Source organism: Symphodus melops (assembly GCF_947650265.1).
Source record: "Symphodus melops genome assembly, chromosome: 15".
Classification (NCBI taxonomy): domain Eukaryota; kingdom Metazoa; phylum Chordata; class Actinopteri; order Labriformes; family Labridae; genus Symphodus; species Symphodus melops.
Window position 1 is genome coordinate 10,932,260 of NC_136705.1, and position 16,176 is coordinate 10,948,435.

Consider the following 16,176-nt stretch of genomic DNA (forward strand, 5'->3'; position numbering starts at 1 on the left):
CCGCTGATTGGTTGAAAGAATCGTTACTTCCTGTGTTACGTCGGCAAACAAAACTCTGCCTCGTTTAAACACCATTGACTGTAACACACAGGCGATTGTTTACGCCTGTATTTCTCCTCGCGGCACACAGCCTTCTCTGAAACAAAGCTCGATTGTTATTGATAGTTAGCGGTTAGCTGTTAGTTAGTGTCATATGACGCTATTTACATAGCGGCTATCGGCATCCGGCTAACACACCGCCTACCAAATAGGGCACAGTGGCTGTGGAAACGCAAACGGGATCAGACTTAATCAAACCAAACCGTACCAAACTGTAACCGCTCTGTCTGTGTGACTGCTGTGTGGAAACGGGGCTTTCCATCATGGAAGACAACTTGATGGACAACTATTTCTGCTATCAATCTGAGATGAGCACATGACCTCCAAATGTTCTTCCAATTAGGAAAGTCTTTTTCCCTTTAACTGTGACTAGTGTGCTTCTGTGGTTGTGTGGGGGTTTGACATCCACCAAACTGCATTTAGTGTTTCCATCTCAAAAAAAAAAAGTGTGTAATTTGTTCTCTACAGATGATGAAGCCTATTTTCACTTTGTTTCCAAGTATCCCACATGCCTTCGAGCAAGTTAACCCAGATGTCATTTGGAGATTTTTCAACAGTAGCGTTTCTCTTTAACCAACACAAGGCTCCCACTGGTGACGCACCGTGGCAACTGTTCCTATATGAACTCCTCCATGCATTGTAGCCACGGGGTCTCTGTAGCTCCTTAAGGCCACAGGCTTTGTGGTGGCTCGTCTCATTGGCGCTCATCTCACACAGATAGTCTGTGTGTCAAGAAGGCCTGCTTTAACAGACTTAATGTGGAGACATTCGGTATCTAACTTCTATATAATACTGTTTTCTATACCACAGCAACAAACAGGAAGTCCTTTGCACCAATATTGGCTATTAACTTGTTCTTAAACGTACACAGTATGTAAAATCCAGCCCTCGGAGGCTCTCAATCAAAACAGTAGCAAAAGGTGACATCAAGGCTTGCAGTTTATCATGGGAGTAAAAATGAACAAACTGTGTATTTTTTTTTTCCATTTTACTGAATTGAAATTAGGTGGTGGAGAGACAGTTGAAAAGAGAGAGAGAGGACACATCGTAAGGGATGACATCCCAGGGCCGGATTTGAACCCACGACCACTGCGGCAAGGACTCTTTAGCCTCTGTACATAGGCCGCTTCTCATAACTGATAGGCTATCGGTGCACCTTAGTTTCTTGTTTGTAACTTCCAAAAAAACAATGTGCACGCTAACTTAAGGTGCTCTAGTTAGTGCTAATGTTTTTAAAGCACTGGCACTTTTTTGGGTTGTTCACCATCAGTTCAACAGAGGTTGTATCGTTTTAACATTATTGGCTTATTGGTATTGAAATGTTGACAACCTTACACATGCTTCCTGTATGATTTGTCTTTGTCCTCTTCACACATTCAAATATTATGACTGCCTAAAAAGATTTAAGTAACTGCAAGATAACGCTTAGCTCCACGGTCAACCTTAATGGAACTTAACAAGCGAGGTACAGCAATGTCCACTGTGACCTCCACTGACTTTACACACAGCCAGGTCTTACAGTATATTTCATAAACCAGATACACATTTTACCATCGTCCCTCCTTTATTTTTGTTGGGAAAAGAAAAGCTCTACAGGTCTGTGTGTCTTTTAAAGTTAATCAGAGTGAAAAAAGGCTAATGATGTTCACTTTATTGAAATACATAAAGGGAAAAGTCAAGAGCAGAGAAATGCTGTTTCGAAAGATAAACTGTTGGAATAGGGATGTTAAACAAGATAAAAGAAGCAAGAGGAACAGAGTGAGAAGGGGGAAAAAAAGAGAAGTGGAAAGTGTGTAAGAGAGAGAAAACAAAACGATGACTTGCATTTTTAGGTCCCTATTTTGCGTGGCTGCTTATCTAATGAAAACAGTTTTAAAAGCTAAACCTCTGTAGCACTTAAAAAACCAACTTCCCCGAACTGGTTTGAGACGATGCTTCATTTTCTATTGGCCAGAGTGACACAGACTGAAGGCCTCTGGGAACTCTGCGTGTCTCATTTTGAACAAAACTTCCCAGCTCTCCCCTGGAGAACAGTGGGGGCCTTCTCACCCAGCAGCATGGCAACAAGACAAATGTGTAGAGTTGAGTGAGTCCCGCCCTTAGTCACCAGAGAAAAGACTGGCTCATTATGTTATTTCCTATCGCTTAACACAGTGCAGTGTGCAGCGTTTCTCACTCTCCCTGACACACTCGCTCTATTTCACCCCCTCTTTGTCCAATTCACCTTGCAGTCTGCTAGTGAAAGCTCTGCAGATTTGCTCTGGCTGGGGATTTTATCAGTGTATGCAGAGGTCAAGAATGGCTCTGCAGATATGAAACTGCAACTATTAAGACACCTCTGCACTGCCCAAAAGTTAGAAATCTCAGTTTATGAATGAAGGAGGAGGAAAGGCAACCCAAACTACAACTTTGGGTTGTCATTTACACAACGTTACACAACATTGCACAACAGAGAAATGGTATCTTTGGCAACAGAACAGCCATGTGACTTGCAGCATTGCAGTGTTAGCATTTAGCGTTAGCGTGAGAGGTTTGATTTTTTAAATTTTTTTATTATTATTGTTAAAAGGTTTAGCATGTGACAAAAACCATGAGATCCAATTTGGAGAGTTAGCGATCTATCTGCCAATTAATAGTGAATTTAGTATCTTACCTTTTCTGGATTTAGTTTGTTCGCAAAAGTACTTAGAAGGCTTACAAAATACTTTATATACTTTAAGTTGCCCAGCAGTTCTGCCAAACACCATCTAGTCAGCTGTGAAGAGAGGACACTATTTGTCAAACAATCCAAGCACGCTTTTCTTTTATACATTTTTGAAGACTCTCATTATTGGAGCTTATTAGAAAACAAACACACAAAACTGATAGGCTCATTATTGATCGATTTTACTGACCAAATGCCAGTAGAATGGCACCAGTTCAAACTCATTTAAATCCATACTGTAAATGAAGGTAACATTCAGCCTGAACAATTCAGTTAAGGCTGCAACCTTCACAGCGTTGCGGTCTGAGGGCCACGCCCCCTGCAAACAATATGATTATTAATCATTGGGATCAATGGTCTTGGTCTTGACTCAGTCTTGAACCCTCAACGTCTTAAGACACTGACGCACCTCGGAGATCGTTGGACCGTCAGCGAGCAGTCGTCACCCGAGTGTTTGCGGTGTCTGTTGCTACCCACGTCGGCCTTTTTTGAAAAGATTCGACATGTTGAGTTGTTTTAATTTTTCTCCTGCTCTCATAATATTTACAGTCTGTGCTCTCGAACAAGGTTTGGGAAAGCCCCTTGAGCATGCCGCTTTAGTATTCATGCTTCTACCCATTAGTGTCGATTGTCCTTATTTGTTGCTTCTTCTTTTCTTTTTCCACTATAAGTGAAATGGCTGACAATGCCAGTGCCAACTTTTTATTAGACATTATTTTTGATAAGTACCTGTAATACGAGTGGTGCGCGACAGCAGTGTAAAAATGGTCTTCTGGTATCATAACAATGGAACCTTCCTCCACCTGCTAGCATAGAGAGTTATTTCCTGCGGCATACGCAGGACGCACATTGTGGTTGGCCATCGGCTGTAGTCTTTACGGTGCCTTTAATTGCAACTTTTTGGCCAGGACAAAAGGCGTCATGAGGCGAGGCCGGTGGTTTGTCGCCAATAGTTCTTTGCTGTGTGCTTGGTGTGTCAGGGCCAAGTCTCTCTCTCGCCCTGCCTTGGTCTTGACTTGGTCTTACTCTCTAATTGTTGTGGTCTTGTCTCAGTCTCCGAGCAAGCTGGACAGATCGATTTGAATTGACAATGGTTTGTTGCTTAACAAAGAAGACAACTGCCATTAAAGCCTGAGGTCTTACTGTTCCTTGTCACTGTTCGATGGAGGTACGTTACATACTCATGAGGCACCCGGCACTGGTTGTCTCCAACAAACAACAAACAGAGGCACTATGACAAGTCCAGCAGCTCAGTCTGAACTTTCGATTCAAGAATTTCAAAACCTTTCAGAGGTTTTCAGAATTAGCAGGTAAGATTATCACGTTTGTGTCTCACACATGCCCACTTCATTGAAGGAGAGTGGGATTTTTTTCACTGCTTAAAAAGCTAAGAAGATTTTCTTTCTTTTTTTTTTGCAAGGGGAAAGTATGTTCATTGTCATTAAATAATCATCAAAATCATAAATAATTACAATAATCACTTAAGCTTCTTTGCGAACAGACTTGTTCCAGTGACTCAGTTTGGAGTTTTAGCTCCTTGTTTTTTATTTTTTTTAGGGGATTATAAACTGTGTTCAGGTTTAACTATATTCCATACCAATGACTCTGACTGTGTTTGGATTTTATACTGTCAGACACAACAGGACTATAGAAGATGTAAAACCTTAAATAGTTTGTGCTTCTCAAAGAAGTAATTAGTTAATAAACGTTCTATTCCTCTTATTTAAAGAGAAAGGAAATTAATCCTGACCTTCACACTTCTGCCATTTATTCCCACAAAGCCTTAACACAAGTTTACCTGCTAAGGTCATTCAGACATCTTGACTTTGTGTTTAATTTCTATGTTCTCTGAAGGACTTCCATTCTGTTCCCTGAAACTAATGATATTAATATTATAGTTCAGAATAGTTAAATCTCCTTCTCATGTGCTTTTTTTAAAAAAATTATTTCAAATGAGTCCAAAACGTCGCAAAATGCTAAAGGAAACGTGAATTTTATTTGACCCTGGCATTAAATCCAGGACATTTGAGCCATTAATGTCAAAATAAGATTATTAGGGACAATCCAATTCTACAGCAGGACACAGGAGATGCTGAAAGGATTTCCTCTTTGCAGCTTCTCCAGAGAGGCTGACTTAATGTACGTTTTAAATGGCTCATTACAGGATCTGTGATGTTGTCGAGCTGTTGATCACAAGAGTTAAACCCATATTTACCGCCGCAGACTCACAGCCTCGGAGTTGTGTGGGAGAGTGCTGCAGCAAAAAGAAGAACATGAAAACATGCGTGTGTGTGTGTCTCCCACGATCATGCAGGCTGATGGAGTGTGTTGAGATGATGTAATGAAGAGAAGCCTCGGTGAATGAAAGCTGGACCTTGGGATTTGCTGAGTGGCACAGATGGTAGTTATGTGGGGTGGGTGGGGGGGACTGGGACCGCCGCCCACTAGAGGTAATCCAAGCATTACAGCACCAATGTAGTGTCATAACTCCAGCTATGTTGGGGGGGTGGACTATAATCAAAGCTAAATCTGGGATGGTTTGATTTTGCTCCATTCCTAATTTCAGTTTCCTGTTTTGTTGTAGCGCACATCCAGAAGAGGAAAAACATCCATACACAAACGCAGACAATCTATGTAACTCTTTCGGGTTTCGTGTCAGCATTTCAATTCATCCAACCATTCAACATTCATGTTGTAACAGAAGACTGTAGCTCTTCAAATCGTGGGACTGCACTGTGACGTCTTGGAGCTTTGTCTGATCATATATAACACTGATCATTTGTTGTCCCACTGAGTTCAGAATCTTTCTTATTTTACATCCGCTCAGTCAAGGCACTTTTGACCCGAGGCTGTTCCAGTTTAACTAAAGCCGTTTGATAGTGAAATGACGTTAATGTCTTTTTAATGTTTTTGTTTCCAAACAGGGCAGATGTTAAGTCTCTAAAGTCCCACAAGCTTTCTATTTCTCATATGTGAGTTTACAATTCCCTCAACTGCTTCGCTAGTGCTCAAGCAGAGGGACAAACCTTTGTATTTGATGTTTTACTTTTATTTTAGAAGCTTCTCGACCTGATGGGACTCGGATGCAAGTAAAGTGAGAGCCTCACTGGACAGATGACAGATTTAAGTGTCTACATGTCATGCTGACAGAGATTTTGACCATTTCTGTAAGCTCTTAGATTTAAGTCAAAGTTCCAAATGCCTCTTAAATCACTTTTCTTTTTTTTTTTAATATTACTGTCATGGAGGTCAGGTCCAAAACAGCCCTGACGGTTTGACACATGCCCTTCTCCCCAACTCAATTATTTAATATACCCTCCCTCCTTGCTTCTCAAACCAGAAGTAGTCTCTGACGCGCCATCTTTTAAGTCAGCTCTGACTGCTGCTTGGAGGGTAGCAACGACGAGCAGAACATGAGAGCAGCCAGCATGAATGAAATCCCCTGATTGAATGTTTGACATTGATTTGTGCTCCAAAGAATCAGACCTCAAATGAAACTTCACAACATCCGGAGAGCTCAACAAAGGAGAACAGACAGTCTCCATGGGGAGCCTTGAAGCAGATTATGAACAAACAGCAGTTTTGAAAAGAGTCGATGTGTGATCAAAACAGTGTTTGACATCAAACCAGTGTTGGGCACTACTTTCATAACAACCAAAATAATAATTTAGTCACGGACAGACTTTGGCGTTTTGGAGTAAAAAGTGTCTCATTTCTCTTAAAAAGGATTTCCATGTTTCCTCTCTCTTTCGCTTCATTCACTGGCACTTCATCGTGCATGTCTGTCAGGAGACTTAACTTTAAGAGACTTAAGAAGCAGCCGTGGGTTCAAATAGAACTCTGGTGTGCTGCGTTGTTATCTGGCGCTGGGTTTGAACAATAGGACTTAGTTGTCCATCCCACAGGTGCTCCATTGGATTAAGATCTGAAAACTTTGTAGGCCAAGTAAACACCTTGTTAAACTCATTGTCCTGGACCACGAGGCCAACGTCTTCCATTACGCTGTGATCCACTTCTGTTGCTCACATGCCCTTTGTGGGGGCATTCTGCAGTGGACAGAGGTCAGTAAAGGCATCCTGACAGGTCTGCTGCTAAGCAGAACCCATACACACCAAACTGAAAGGAGCTGTGTGTTCTGACTTCTTCCTGTTCAAACAGTGCTCAACTTTTTCAGCAACTTGAGCTTCAGTTCGTGGTCTTTGGACCGGACCACACGACAAGCATTTTCTCCCCAGGGCATTAAGGAGACGTGGCTTCCCTTGACCCTGTTACGGGTTTTACAAGTTTAACTTCTTTGGACCACTTTGGAAGCTTTTGACCACTGCTGACTGGGAACACACTCTTGGAGATGGTGTAACCCGGTCATGTAGTCATCACGATTTGGCTCGAGTTAAAGTCGCCTACATTCTAACCCATGCCCGTTTTTCTTGATTTGAAGACATCAGTACAGGACAAAATGTTTACTTGCTGCCTTTAGCGTCCACTGACATTTGGCATGCATAAGAGATAATCAGTGTTGTGGTAAATAGACTAATATATCACTCTTCTAGCCTTAAACTGTCAATGGTAATAATGTTGTCTAATTGGTGCATATACTCTTTATACTGTATATGTTTCTGATTGATTAGATTACCTATATGTATATTCACATTCATATCCATACACTCTATCAGTTGTTTGCTACTTCATTGCACTGCTGACAATCCATTCTCACTTTCTTGAACCTCTTTCCTTCTGCAATTTATTGTCAGCCAAGGAAAATTGATTTCACTACTGCAAAAAAAAAGAAGAAGAAAGAGTCCAGTTCCATTTTAGCTCTGCAACTGTGTTTGTGACCGATACAGGGAGAGACTTGTGCATTGATTGGACTGTCTACTGCAGTGTAGTGTTGTTCTGGCTGATGGCCCAGGAACCGGAGATGATGGGGATTGTAAAACAGCACTACTATAATTTCCTGGTGTTCAGAGTAGTGTAGTTTAAAAAACAGTCATTCGCTGCTTTAGAATTTACTTTTCACCCATTGTGCAATTTTACATGAAATACATGGCGGTACAGTTAAGGTATGGTAAGATTTTCTGTGTCAACAAGAAGCCCCTCATTCAAATAAGAATCTGTATTTAATGGGCTGGAGAGTCACTGCTAAAAAAAAAAAAAACAGTTGTCCATATTGATGCAAACTATTGAGTTTGTTCTTGCGAATAAGGTAGAAGACAAAAAATGATGCATGATGTCGTCAGCAAAATTCTTCTGCTGTCAACACAAGGCCAGTGTAAACAAAGGCTCCTTTCCATTTCCAGTTGGACCAGGACAAGGTCTATGAAGATTCCAACCTCGCCCATCAATTACGTACAGCCCTGCAATACTGTCCGAAAGGAGAAGCAATGATTGTGGAAGCTGAGACTATTCACAGCTGTCAGTCATTGATAACTTTTAACCCATGGTTTTATCGGCTTGTAAACGAATGTAAACCAACACACAGATTATATTGGTTTTCCTGTTTACTTGAGAATGTTTTACTGTGACAAAAATTGTCTCAAGAGCATTTATTTTTCTCCAGATTTATTTATCAATATTTAAAGAGAAATCCAGTGATAATAAGTGAGGTTGCATGTGGGAAAAAAAAGAGTGAGGTATTTACTTTAGTGGTCTTAGGGTGAAATAATTAGAGCTCAGGCTGGTGCTCTTAGCTGTAGTGATGATTCTGTCTTATTCATTCTTTTTGCATGTGGTTTCCTCTTAAAGACAGTTTTTCCTTGCCGCTGTAACTTTGGTAAGTGTTGCTTAGTGCTCTGGATGGATTAGTGTTGGGTCTTTTTTAGATAATGCAACACAGAGTAAGGTCTTTTACCTGCTTTTTGTGAATTGTCTTAAGATAACATTTATCTTGAATTGCTGCTGTACAAGTAAAGACTGATTTATTGACTTAAGTTTCATGACCTGCTGATGTCTCTGTATTTGGCTTTACAGAAGCTAAGACCCTCAAGAAAAGACAGATGAAACTATTTCAGAGTCTATTGATTGTCGTCACTGTCTGTGATGTATTCTGTGGTGTGAATCCATTTCTGTTAATGATCTACTAAACAGAAAAGATTCTATCTTAAAAGCTTTTAACAGTAAATATGTAAGATGATGGGGAAAGTTCGAAGTAAGAAATGTCCCTCTGTTTGTAGGATACATTAACAATTCAGTGTGCTCAGATGTTCCCCTCTGAGCAATTATATTTACCTAAAGGAAGTTCAGTTTATCAGGAATGTCTTATTTAGTACCACAGTAGCCTCAAGGACCCGGAAATAGCAAAAGTGTTTTTCTCTCAGACGTCTTGTTTTTTACAATGACTGCTTTATTAAGACTCGGGCCTTCTGCACTTTAAGAGCCAGTTCTGCACCACACCCAGCAGAAGAAGTCACAATGTGACCAGCATTCACTGTGACCTTAAATACTAGTTAGCTTCTGAACTAACAATCCAACCACAGCAGGAGCATTGTGTGTCACTTAGTACATACCTTTGAAAGCTGGTGGACAGGTTTTACAAATCTAATGAACTCTCAATTTGTTCTTTAAAGAGTCCTACAATCAGGTTAATCCAAATTGGATTTCCATTTTAAGTGTAATGAAATAAAAGTGTTTTGTTTTTTAACCAGATGTTTCCTCTCCAGTTGTGAAGGTTAGAGTTAGGGTATTTGCATTCATTGTTTTCAAAGACAATTTACCCCATTCAAAGTTGACATCCGCACTAATTCAAACTTTGTCTTGTTTATTGTGTCCCTCTCTCTTCAGATACAAACCCTTCTTCCCGTTTCAAGTTCAGCCTCCACTGGGTCCAGCTTGTGATCTGGATCTGTCAGTCCAGGATAGCAGGCTGGTAGAAGGCCGGCTCAAAGTAACCCTCATTGAATGTAGCAGGTGAGACACTTTAATTCTATCTGTGTTTTCTAACACACTAAATGGATGTGGACATCCCTGTCCTTGAAAGACCCTTTGTGTGCTTTCTTTTACTTTTGTTCCACTTGTGGAAAAGTTACAACAACATACACTTCAGTATAAAAGATGCTTGCCTACAAAATAACGACAATGAATAATTATATTGGCATGACTTAAATGAATCTTTTCAAAACAGTTTTCTATTGGGTTGTTTTGAAAATATATTTTTTTAAAACAATAATGAGACTAAGAGGCCCTAAAAAAACACCATAAACTAAGATGTGACAAAAACAGTCAGATTCTAGCTGATTTCACACATGCTGTCCTGATTTTATTTTGGTGAAAGTGTGACTACAGGCTGCCCCTGAAATTAAAAGTAACATATCATGCCCTTTTGGGGGTTCATATATCGTTTTTATGCGCCTGATAAAGTACGTTCACAATCACTAATGTTCGAAAAAAGTGTCTGTTTTCATGTACTGCTGCTCCATACAGTCTCTCTCATCTGCCTGTATTCTAACACTCGGAATCCCCCACAAAGGAAAACAAAAGGGTCCCCACATGTGCCATGTCTGATCTAATTGGTCGGCAGATGTTGTCTTTCGTAATTGGTCAGTCATTTGGCTTCTTTCTCAAGGGAGCTTGTGCTTGCTACAACGAGCCAATGGGCTTGGATCAGTGACGTCTTGTGAAGTCACGCCACACATTTTTAACGAGGGGGGCTAGTGACCAAGCATTTCATGCGTTTACGCGGACTTTGGATTTTTGCACATCTAATGTTTTTGACTAAACATGCACAAGACACCTGGAAAACACACTAAAGAGCATATAAAACCAGAAAAAGCTGAATATGGGACCTTTAAACACTGTGTCCCTCACACCGTAAAATCATGCAAATGTACCAATTAAACGCTCACCATGCCATGCTTCTCTGGAAACAGGGACAACAAGGATACAAGCTAACAGCATGCCTGCTTTCAGAAAGATAGAAGGATGGCTTTGAGGTTTGAATTGATGGTTAATTTCATGAAGTTCATTCAAGACAATGAGAAGTCTTTCGTAACTTTTGTTCATATTTCATTGTGTTGGGATCTGATCACCAAGAATACAAATCTACAATGTAGGAAGTAAAGGGAAAAGAAAAGTTTGGTTTTGAAACAGTGACAGTGTTGCTCTTTTTAAAGTGTCTTGCATATCGTTGAGATCAGTCTTATCAATCAATCAATCGAAGTTTATTTCTAGAGCACATTTAAAACGACCTTGGTTGACCAAAGTGCTGTACAGGCAGAAGTCACACTATATAAAAAAAGACAATAAAAACAATTAAAATACAATAAATAGGAAAATGAAATAAAAAGATGTCAAAATGTCAAGCTCAGTTTGTATTAAAAGCCAAAGCAAAGAGGTGGGTTCTTCGGTTATCCATTAAAAAACACTCTTTGTTTTCTTTGTCCCTCTTCAACACTTGACTGTCATTTTGAAGTAGCACACAGTGATAACTTTCTCAGGGCAGTGTTTGAACCAGTGAAGAATATATTTAAACTCTCCTGTAGAGCAGCAGCAAATTTGCAAGCTAATGTCTAAATTGAAGTAATTGTTTAATCCAAAGCCTCTGCTATGGCTGAATCAACATCTTAAAAAGCAGTTCCATTCAGAATTGATCTAATTGAATAAACCCAGATGAAATTCTTTACATTCAAATGAATCTAAATGTGATTTTTGTATTGTCTCATTACGTCTTCCACGTTTGTGGATACTGGCGTCTTCAAATCCTAGCATGTACAAAGCCCATTATATTGGGCCGCCCACACTCCCTCTCTCACCAGGCTCTCCTTTCTGTGGCAAACACAAGTCCCTCTTTGTCCAAAGCTGGCACGTTTAAATTTTAATAGGCCAATGAGTCAAATCAATTAGTGCAGGCCTGCCTTAATAAAGAGGCTTATCCTTCGTTGCCCTGGAAAGACAGACGGGTTTTGTGCACTCTGATATACGTGTGTGTTGAACCACAGATCAGGCTCTTTCATTAATAATTCATGTCCTGCCCATTATAGTCATAAAGTCTCAAATCCTTCCTGACCATCTTATATCATATTTCATTTTTATAAAGGTGTATGGTTTTAAGATTGGAGATTGCAGACTTCGTGCAAGTCCAACAAAAGTTGTTACATCGGTTTTTATCATGGTTGGAAAAAATGTTTCTGAGCTAAATGTTATGTACTCAAAATGTCCACTAGAGGGAAGTGTTTAACATGGTATATGAATTCAGAGGAAACAGTTTAATTTGTCAAGGGGGGAAATAGCACTATGTGTCAGACATTGATAACACCAATCACTCAGTTCTTTAAATATCACTTTACATTTCTAACATTGTAAGTTTCTGTAGCATTTCACTCTTTTTCAGGAGGTTTCGAGGTCACAGGTTCAGCTTTAATTTTGTATTGATCTCCTTCGTACAGCAGGGGGCAGCAGTGGCACAAAAAAAACTGAGCTGTGATCTCCTGTATCGTCCACTGTCGGGTGCTGTTGTAATGTTTTCAGTCTGGATTGAACCATTGCTTTTTCAGCCCATGAGCAGCAGTTCATGAAATAAAAAGATCTGGGACTTATATATCATATAAGGGAGTAAGATTTTTTATTTTTTTATTTTTTTCTAGCTAATGCAACTGAAATGAAAACTAAATGAACTAGCTGACCAACCGATTTAGCAGTTTTCCAGATTTTAAAAGTTGTGTGATTGATCAACGTATTTGACATGCTGCTTTTGTGAGAAAAATGAAACGCCTAGTAGAATTAATGAGGGTGAAATGATGTTTTGACACCTGAAGATGTCCTCAGGGCCTCCTTGTGATGTGACTTGACATTTTTGCGTCTAAGCATCAGCTGATCTCAGTAGGTTGCAAAGCAAATGGCCAAACATTGTAAAAACCAATAGTTTAATAAGGGCCAACAACGTAATACCTGCAAGTAATGTAATCATTTTGGCCATTTTAAATGTAATAGGGCCAATAACAAAATAAATTGGCAATAATGTAATAATGTTTTTGAGTCATCAATCTAATAACATTTTGCCAATAATGTAATTAGTTGTTACATTATTGGCTGGCCCCAAAATGAAAGAACCAATGATGTTTAAATTAATGGAGAGGAATGACTTTCTGTATCAAGATCTCCTCGGTCCCCTCGTGAAATGTGAGGAAAGATTTAAGGATGTATGAGGAAGGATAAAACCTTTATGACCTTTTGTTGGTGCTTTCAGTTAAATTTTTATGGTGGGAAAAAAGATCAAGATTGTCCCTGCTACTGCTAAATTTATCAGCGCTTTTCTCTAAATATTACAAGGACAACTTTTTTTTTTTTTTTAGTTCTTGATTTTCAAATGGAAACTTTATTAAATATTGCAAATAATCTTTAAAGTTTAATGTGACAGTAAAGCCCAGTCATAAGATGAGTGGGAAAAGAGTTTAGTCTGTAATGAGTCGTGTTGAAAGGTTACATTCAATACAATAATTATTATTTCACATCTTCCAGCTTCAGGGCAACTCTATATTTTTCACACAATACATGAGATTTAAAGCATTTTATAGGTTTCATACCAGAACTAATCCTCAAAAAATGTCAATTATATTGTAGTAATTTGTACATAAAACAGAGAGTGAGATCCGGGTAGTTTTAACCAGGTAAAAGAGAACAGAGAGAATCACGTGTTTTGGGATTAACAGCTCACAGATTTCACTCAAGGGAAGGAGCTGATTCAGAAAATAAAGTCTTGTTTGTCTGTTTTCAGGCTGTTTATCCTGGGCTCCTATGACAGAGAAACCTACGTGCACTGCACCCTGGAGCTGAGCAGCAACCAGTGGAAGGAAAAGAGTCGAAGCTCCATTAAACAGGTGGGAACTCTCTCCCCCCCCCCCCCCCCCCCCCCCCCCCCCCCCCCCCCCCCCCACACACACACACACACACACACACACACACACACACACACACACACACACACACACACACACACACCACCACTACTTTTCGCTTCATGTCATTAAGGTCAAAGGTCAAAAAGTGCATTTCCTCAAACGTCTGAGTCCTGATGCCACAACGGTAGGGTTTGAATATGAATTACGTTTATGGGTTTTAAATCAAATAAATCTAGTGACGTGGGACATATGATGCTGAGGCCGTGTTGCAGAGGTATCTCACTTTGTGTATTTGACTTGGATTTGAGAGAGAAAGATGTGGAAAAACCAGGTAATGTTAAACATCGACCAAAAAAAGCAGCGAAATGAAAGAGGAAGTGCCCTTTTGGGTCTTTTGCTTATATTTCTGATAATGGACACATTGAACAATGTTACATACCAAAGTCAACTAGCAAAGAAAAAGTTAAGAAAAACATGTTCTATATATTCATACTTTAGCTAATTGTTCAGTTTTTTTTAAACCAATCACGGCCCCAGATGAACAAGAGGACGTAGCAGGAGAGAAACGTAGCAAAAACCTGCCTATCAAAGATTTACAATCAAACACTATTTGCCATACCACTAATAGAGTCCCTGGCTAATGAGTTAGTTGATCACTGGGTCTTATTGGGGCTGGGGAATTGAGTTGTTTTTAACTGAAAAAGCTTAAAGAGCAAACTGTGAGCTTTACAATGAAGGATGGAGCAGCAGGTAAAATCACTGTAAGTTAAATCAAGGGGTCATGTCATCACTATGGTTACCTGTCCTTTCTGCAGAGCCACTGAGACTTGACTAATAAATGTGAACGAGAATAATCACCTTTCTGACCATGTCGACAAACACTGATGGTGCAGACGCTACATGAAAGTAAAAGTTTGTTTTTTGAATTGTATTAGATGACATAGGTGGTCATAGTAATAATGGCTGATTGGTGTGTACAGTCATTCATTGAATCGCTCTTGTCCAATTAAATAGCTTGCTGTGAGTCTGAACTAAATGTTCTTGAATTCTCTATAACCCATTGATGACGACTACATCACAACAGATGAACACAAAGTTCTCATTCACTTTATGAAAATTAAACTAAAGCTAAAAGTTACCTGCAGTAGAGCTGCTAAAAAAAACTAGAAAGCTTTTCACACACTCAGAAGTGTAACACACACTTTGTCCCAGATTTTTGGACACCGTGTCTTATTGACACATAGAAGCTCATATTTCTTTCTTGCTCTGATGAGATTTTCTGATTGTTGACATTTTAAGCTGCAAAGAGAGATTTTCAGAGGCCTCCGGCAAACCTTTTGTAATTGTTGCAATTCAGAGATATTACAGTTATCACATCAGGCTTGTTTGGCAGTGACTAATGAGCGTTTTAGAGTGAAATGTCAGCCTAAATTACCCGCTCTGCCTCCAGCAATACCCGCCGCTGCTATCCTCACCCACTTGTGGATGATATGTAGCGGCTCAAATAATTGTCCTGAACTGTGCTTTCACATTATGTTTATTGATTTTGACGGACACCTTCATCCAAGAAGGGGGAAGTGAAATATCAGGTCTGAGCAGAAGTAACTAAATCCTCTCCCTCTTTCTTTCATTCATGTTCATCAGATATTGAATATTTCTGTTTTTTATAGAGCTGAAATTTATAGTTACCATTGACCTGCACCAACAGAGTTTACTTTAAACATATTATCAACGGATACATTTTTGATTAGATTTATCATACAGTTTAAAATGTAACAAAACATTTGGAAAATATCTAATCGGGTTTCAACTGAAATCAATAAAATACAATAAACAACATCTTCTGATTGTCAGTCTGCTGTTAAGGGCTTTAATTTTGGTTGCAGCTTGTTAAATTTTCTAAAAAAGGGGGGGGGCATGTTTGAGGGGGGAGAACCCCCTCAAACATGCTACAGTACACAGAAGTGTGTCTCATTTTTTTCACAGTGGAACAGTCACATCTACATGATTTCAGGAGGAGGCATCATGAAGAAACATTTTTTAGTTTGAATTTCATAAAATCCTGGTTTGGGTTTTGTGTTGGCAAAGATCTTAAAGTTCGATTGATATAATAATGCAGAGATAACGTATGACAATGTTGTCCTGGTAGGCTTTTTTAAGGGGTTTAAACTAACCTTACTTTGGGAGTTAGCTTCTATCTTAAAGCCATATCGAGATCCATATCAGCACATCCTGACTTTTTGACAAATGATTCTTTTTTTGGGTTCTTTTTGCCTTTGTGAGGCAGGAATCATACTGCAGAGAGTGGGAGAGATGACATGCGGCAAACGGCCGCTGCAACATAGACTTCTCCGTACTGTACGTAGGACTCGTGACATAACCACCAGGCTATCAGCGCCGTGATGGCAAACGATTCTGTGGGATATTGCATTGGATGTCTGGAGACACTTAAAGCCCATTGACACAAAATACTTTTGCATCTTTAATCTAGTAGTTAATGGGTCAAGTGAAAAGCATGAAAGCATTGACAATAAAGTTCATGCA

At 39.6% G+C, this 16,176-nt stretch overlaps 1 protein-coding gene across 1 annotated transcript in view; it reads left to right on the forward strand.

Moving 5' to 3' along the window:
* The window catches only part of pdzd8 (PDZ domain containing 8), a 37,937-nt gene that overhangs the window by 4,172 nt on the left and 17,589 nt on the right, over positions 1-16,176 (forward strand). Inside the window, exons 2-3 of the mRNA XM_079363495.1 lie at positions 9,581-9,706; positions 13,509-13,611. Coding sequence (XP_079219621.1) covers positions 9,581-9,706; positions 13,509-13,611 — 229 coding nt within the window. The remainder of the gene's footprint in view (positions 1-9,580; positions 9,707-13,508; positions 13,612-16,176) is intronic.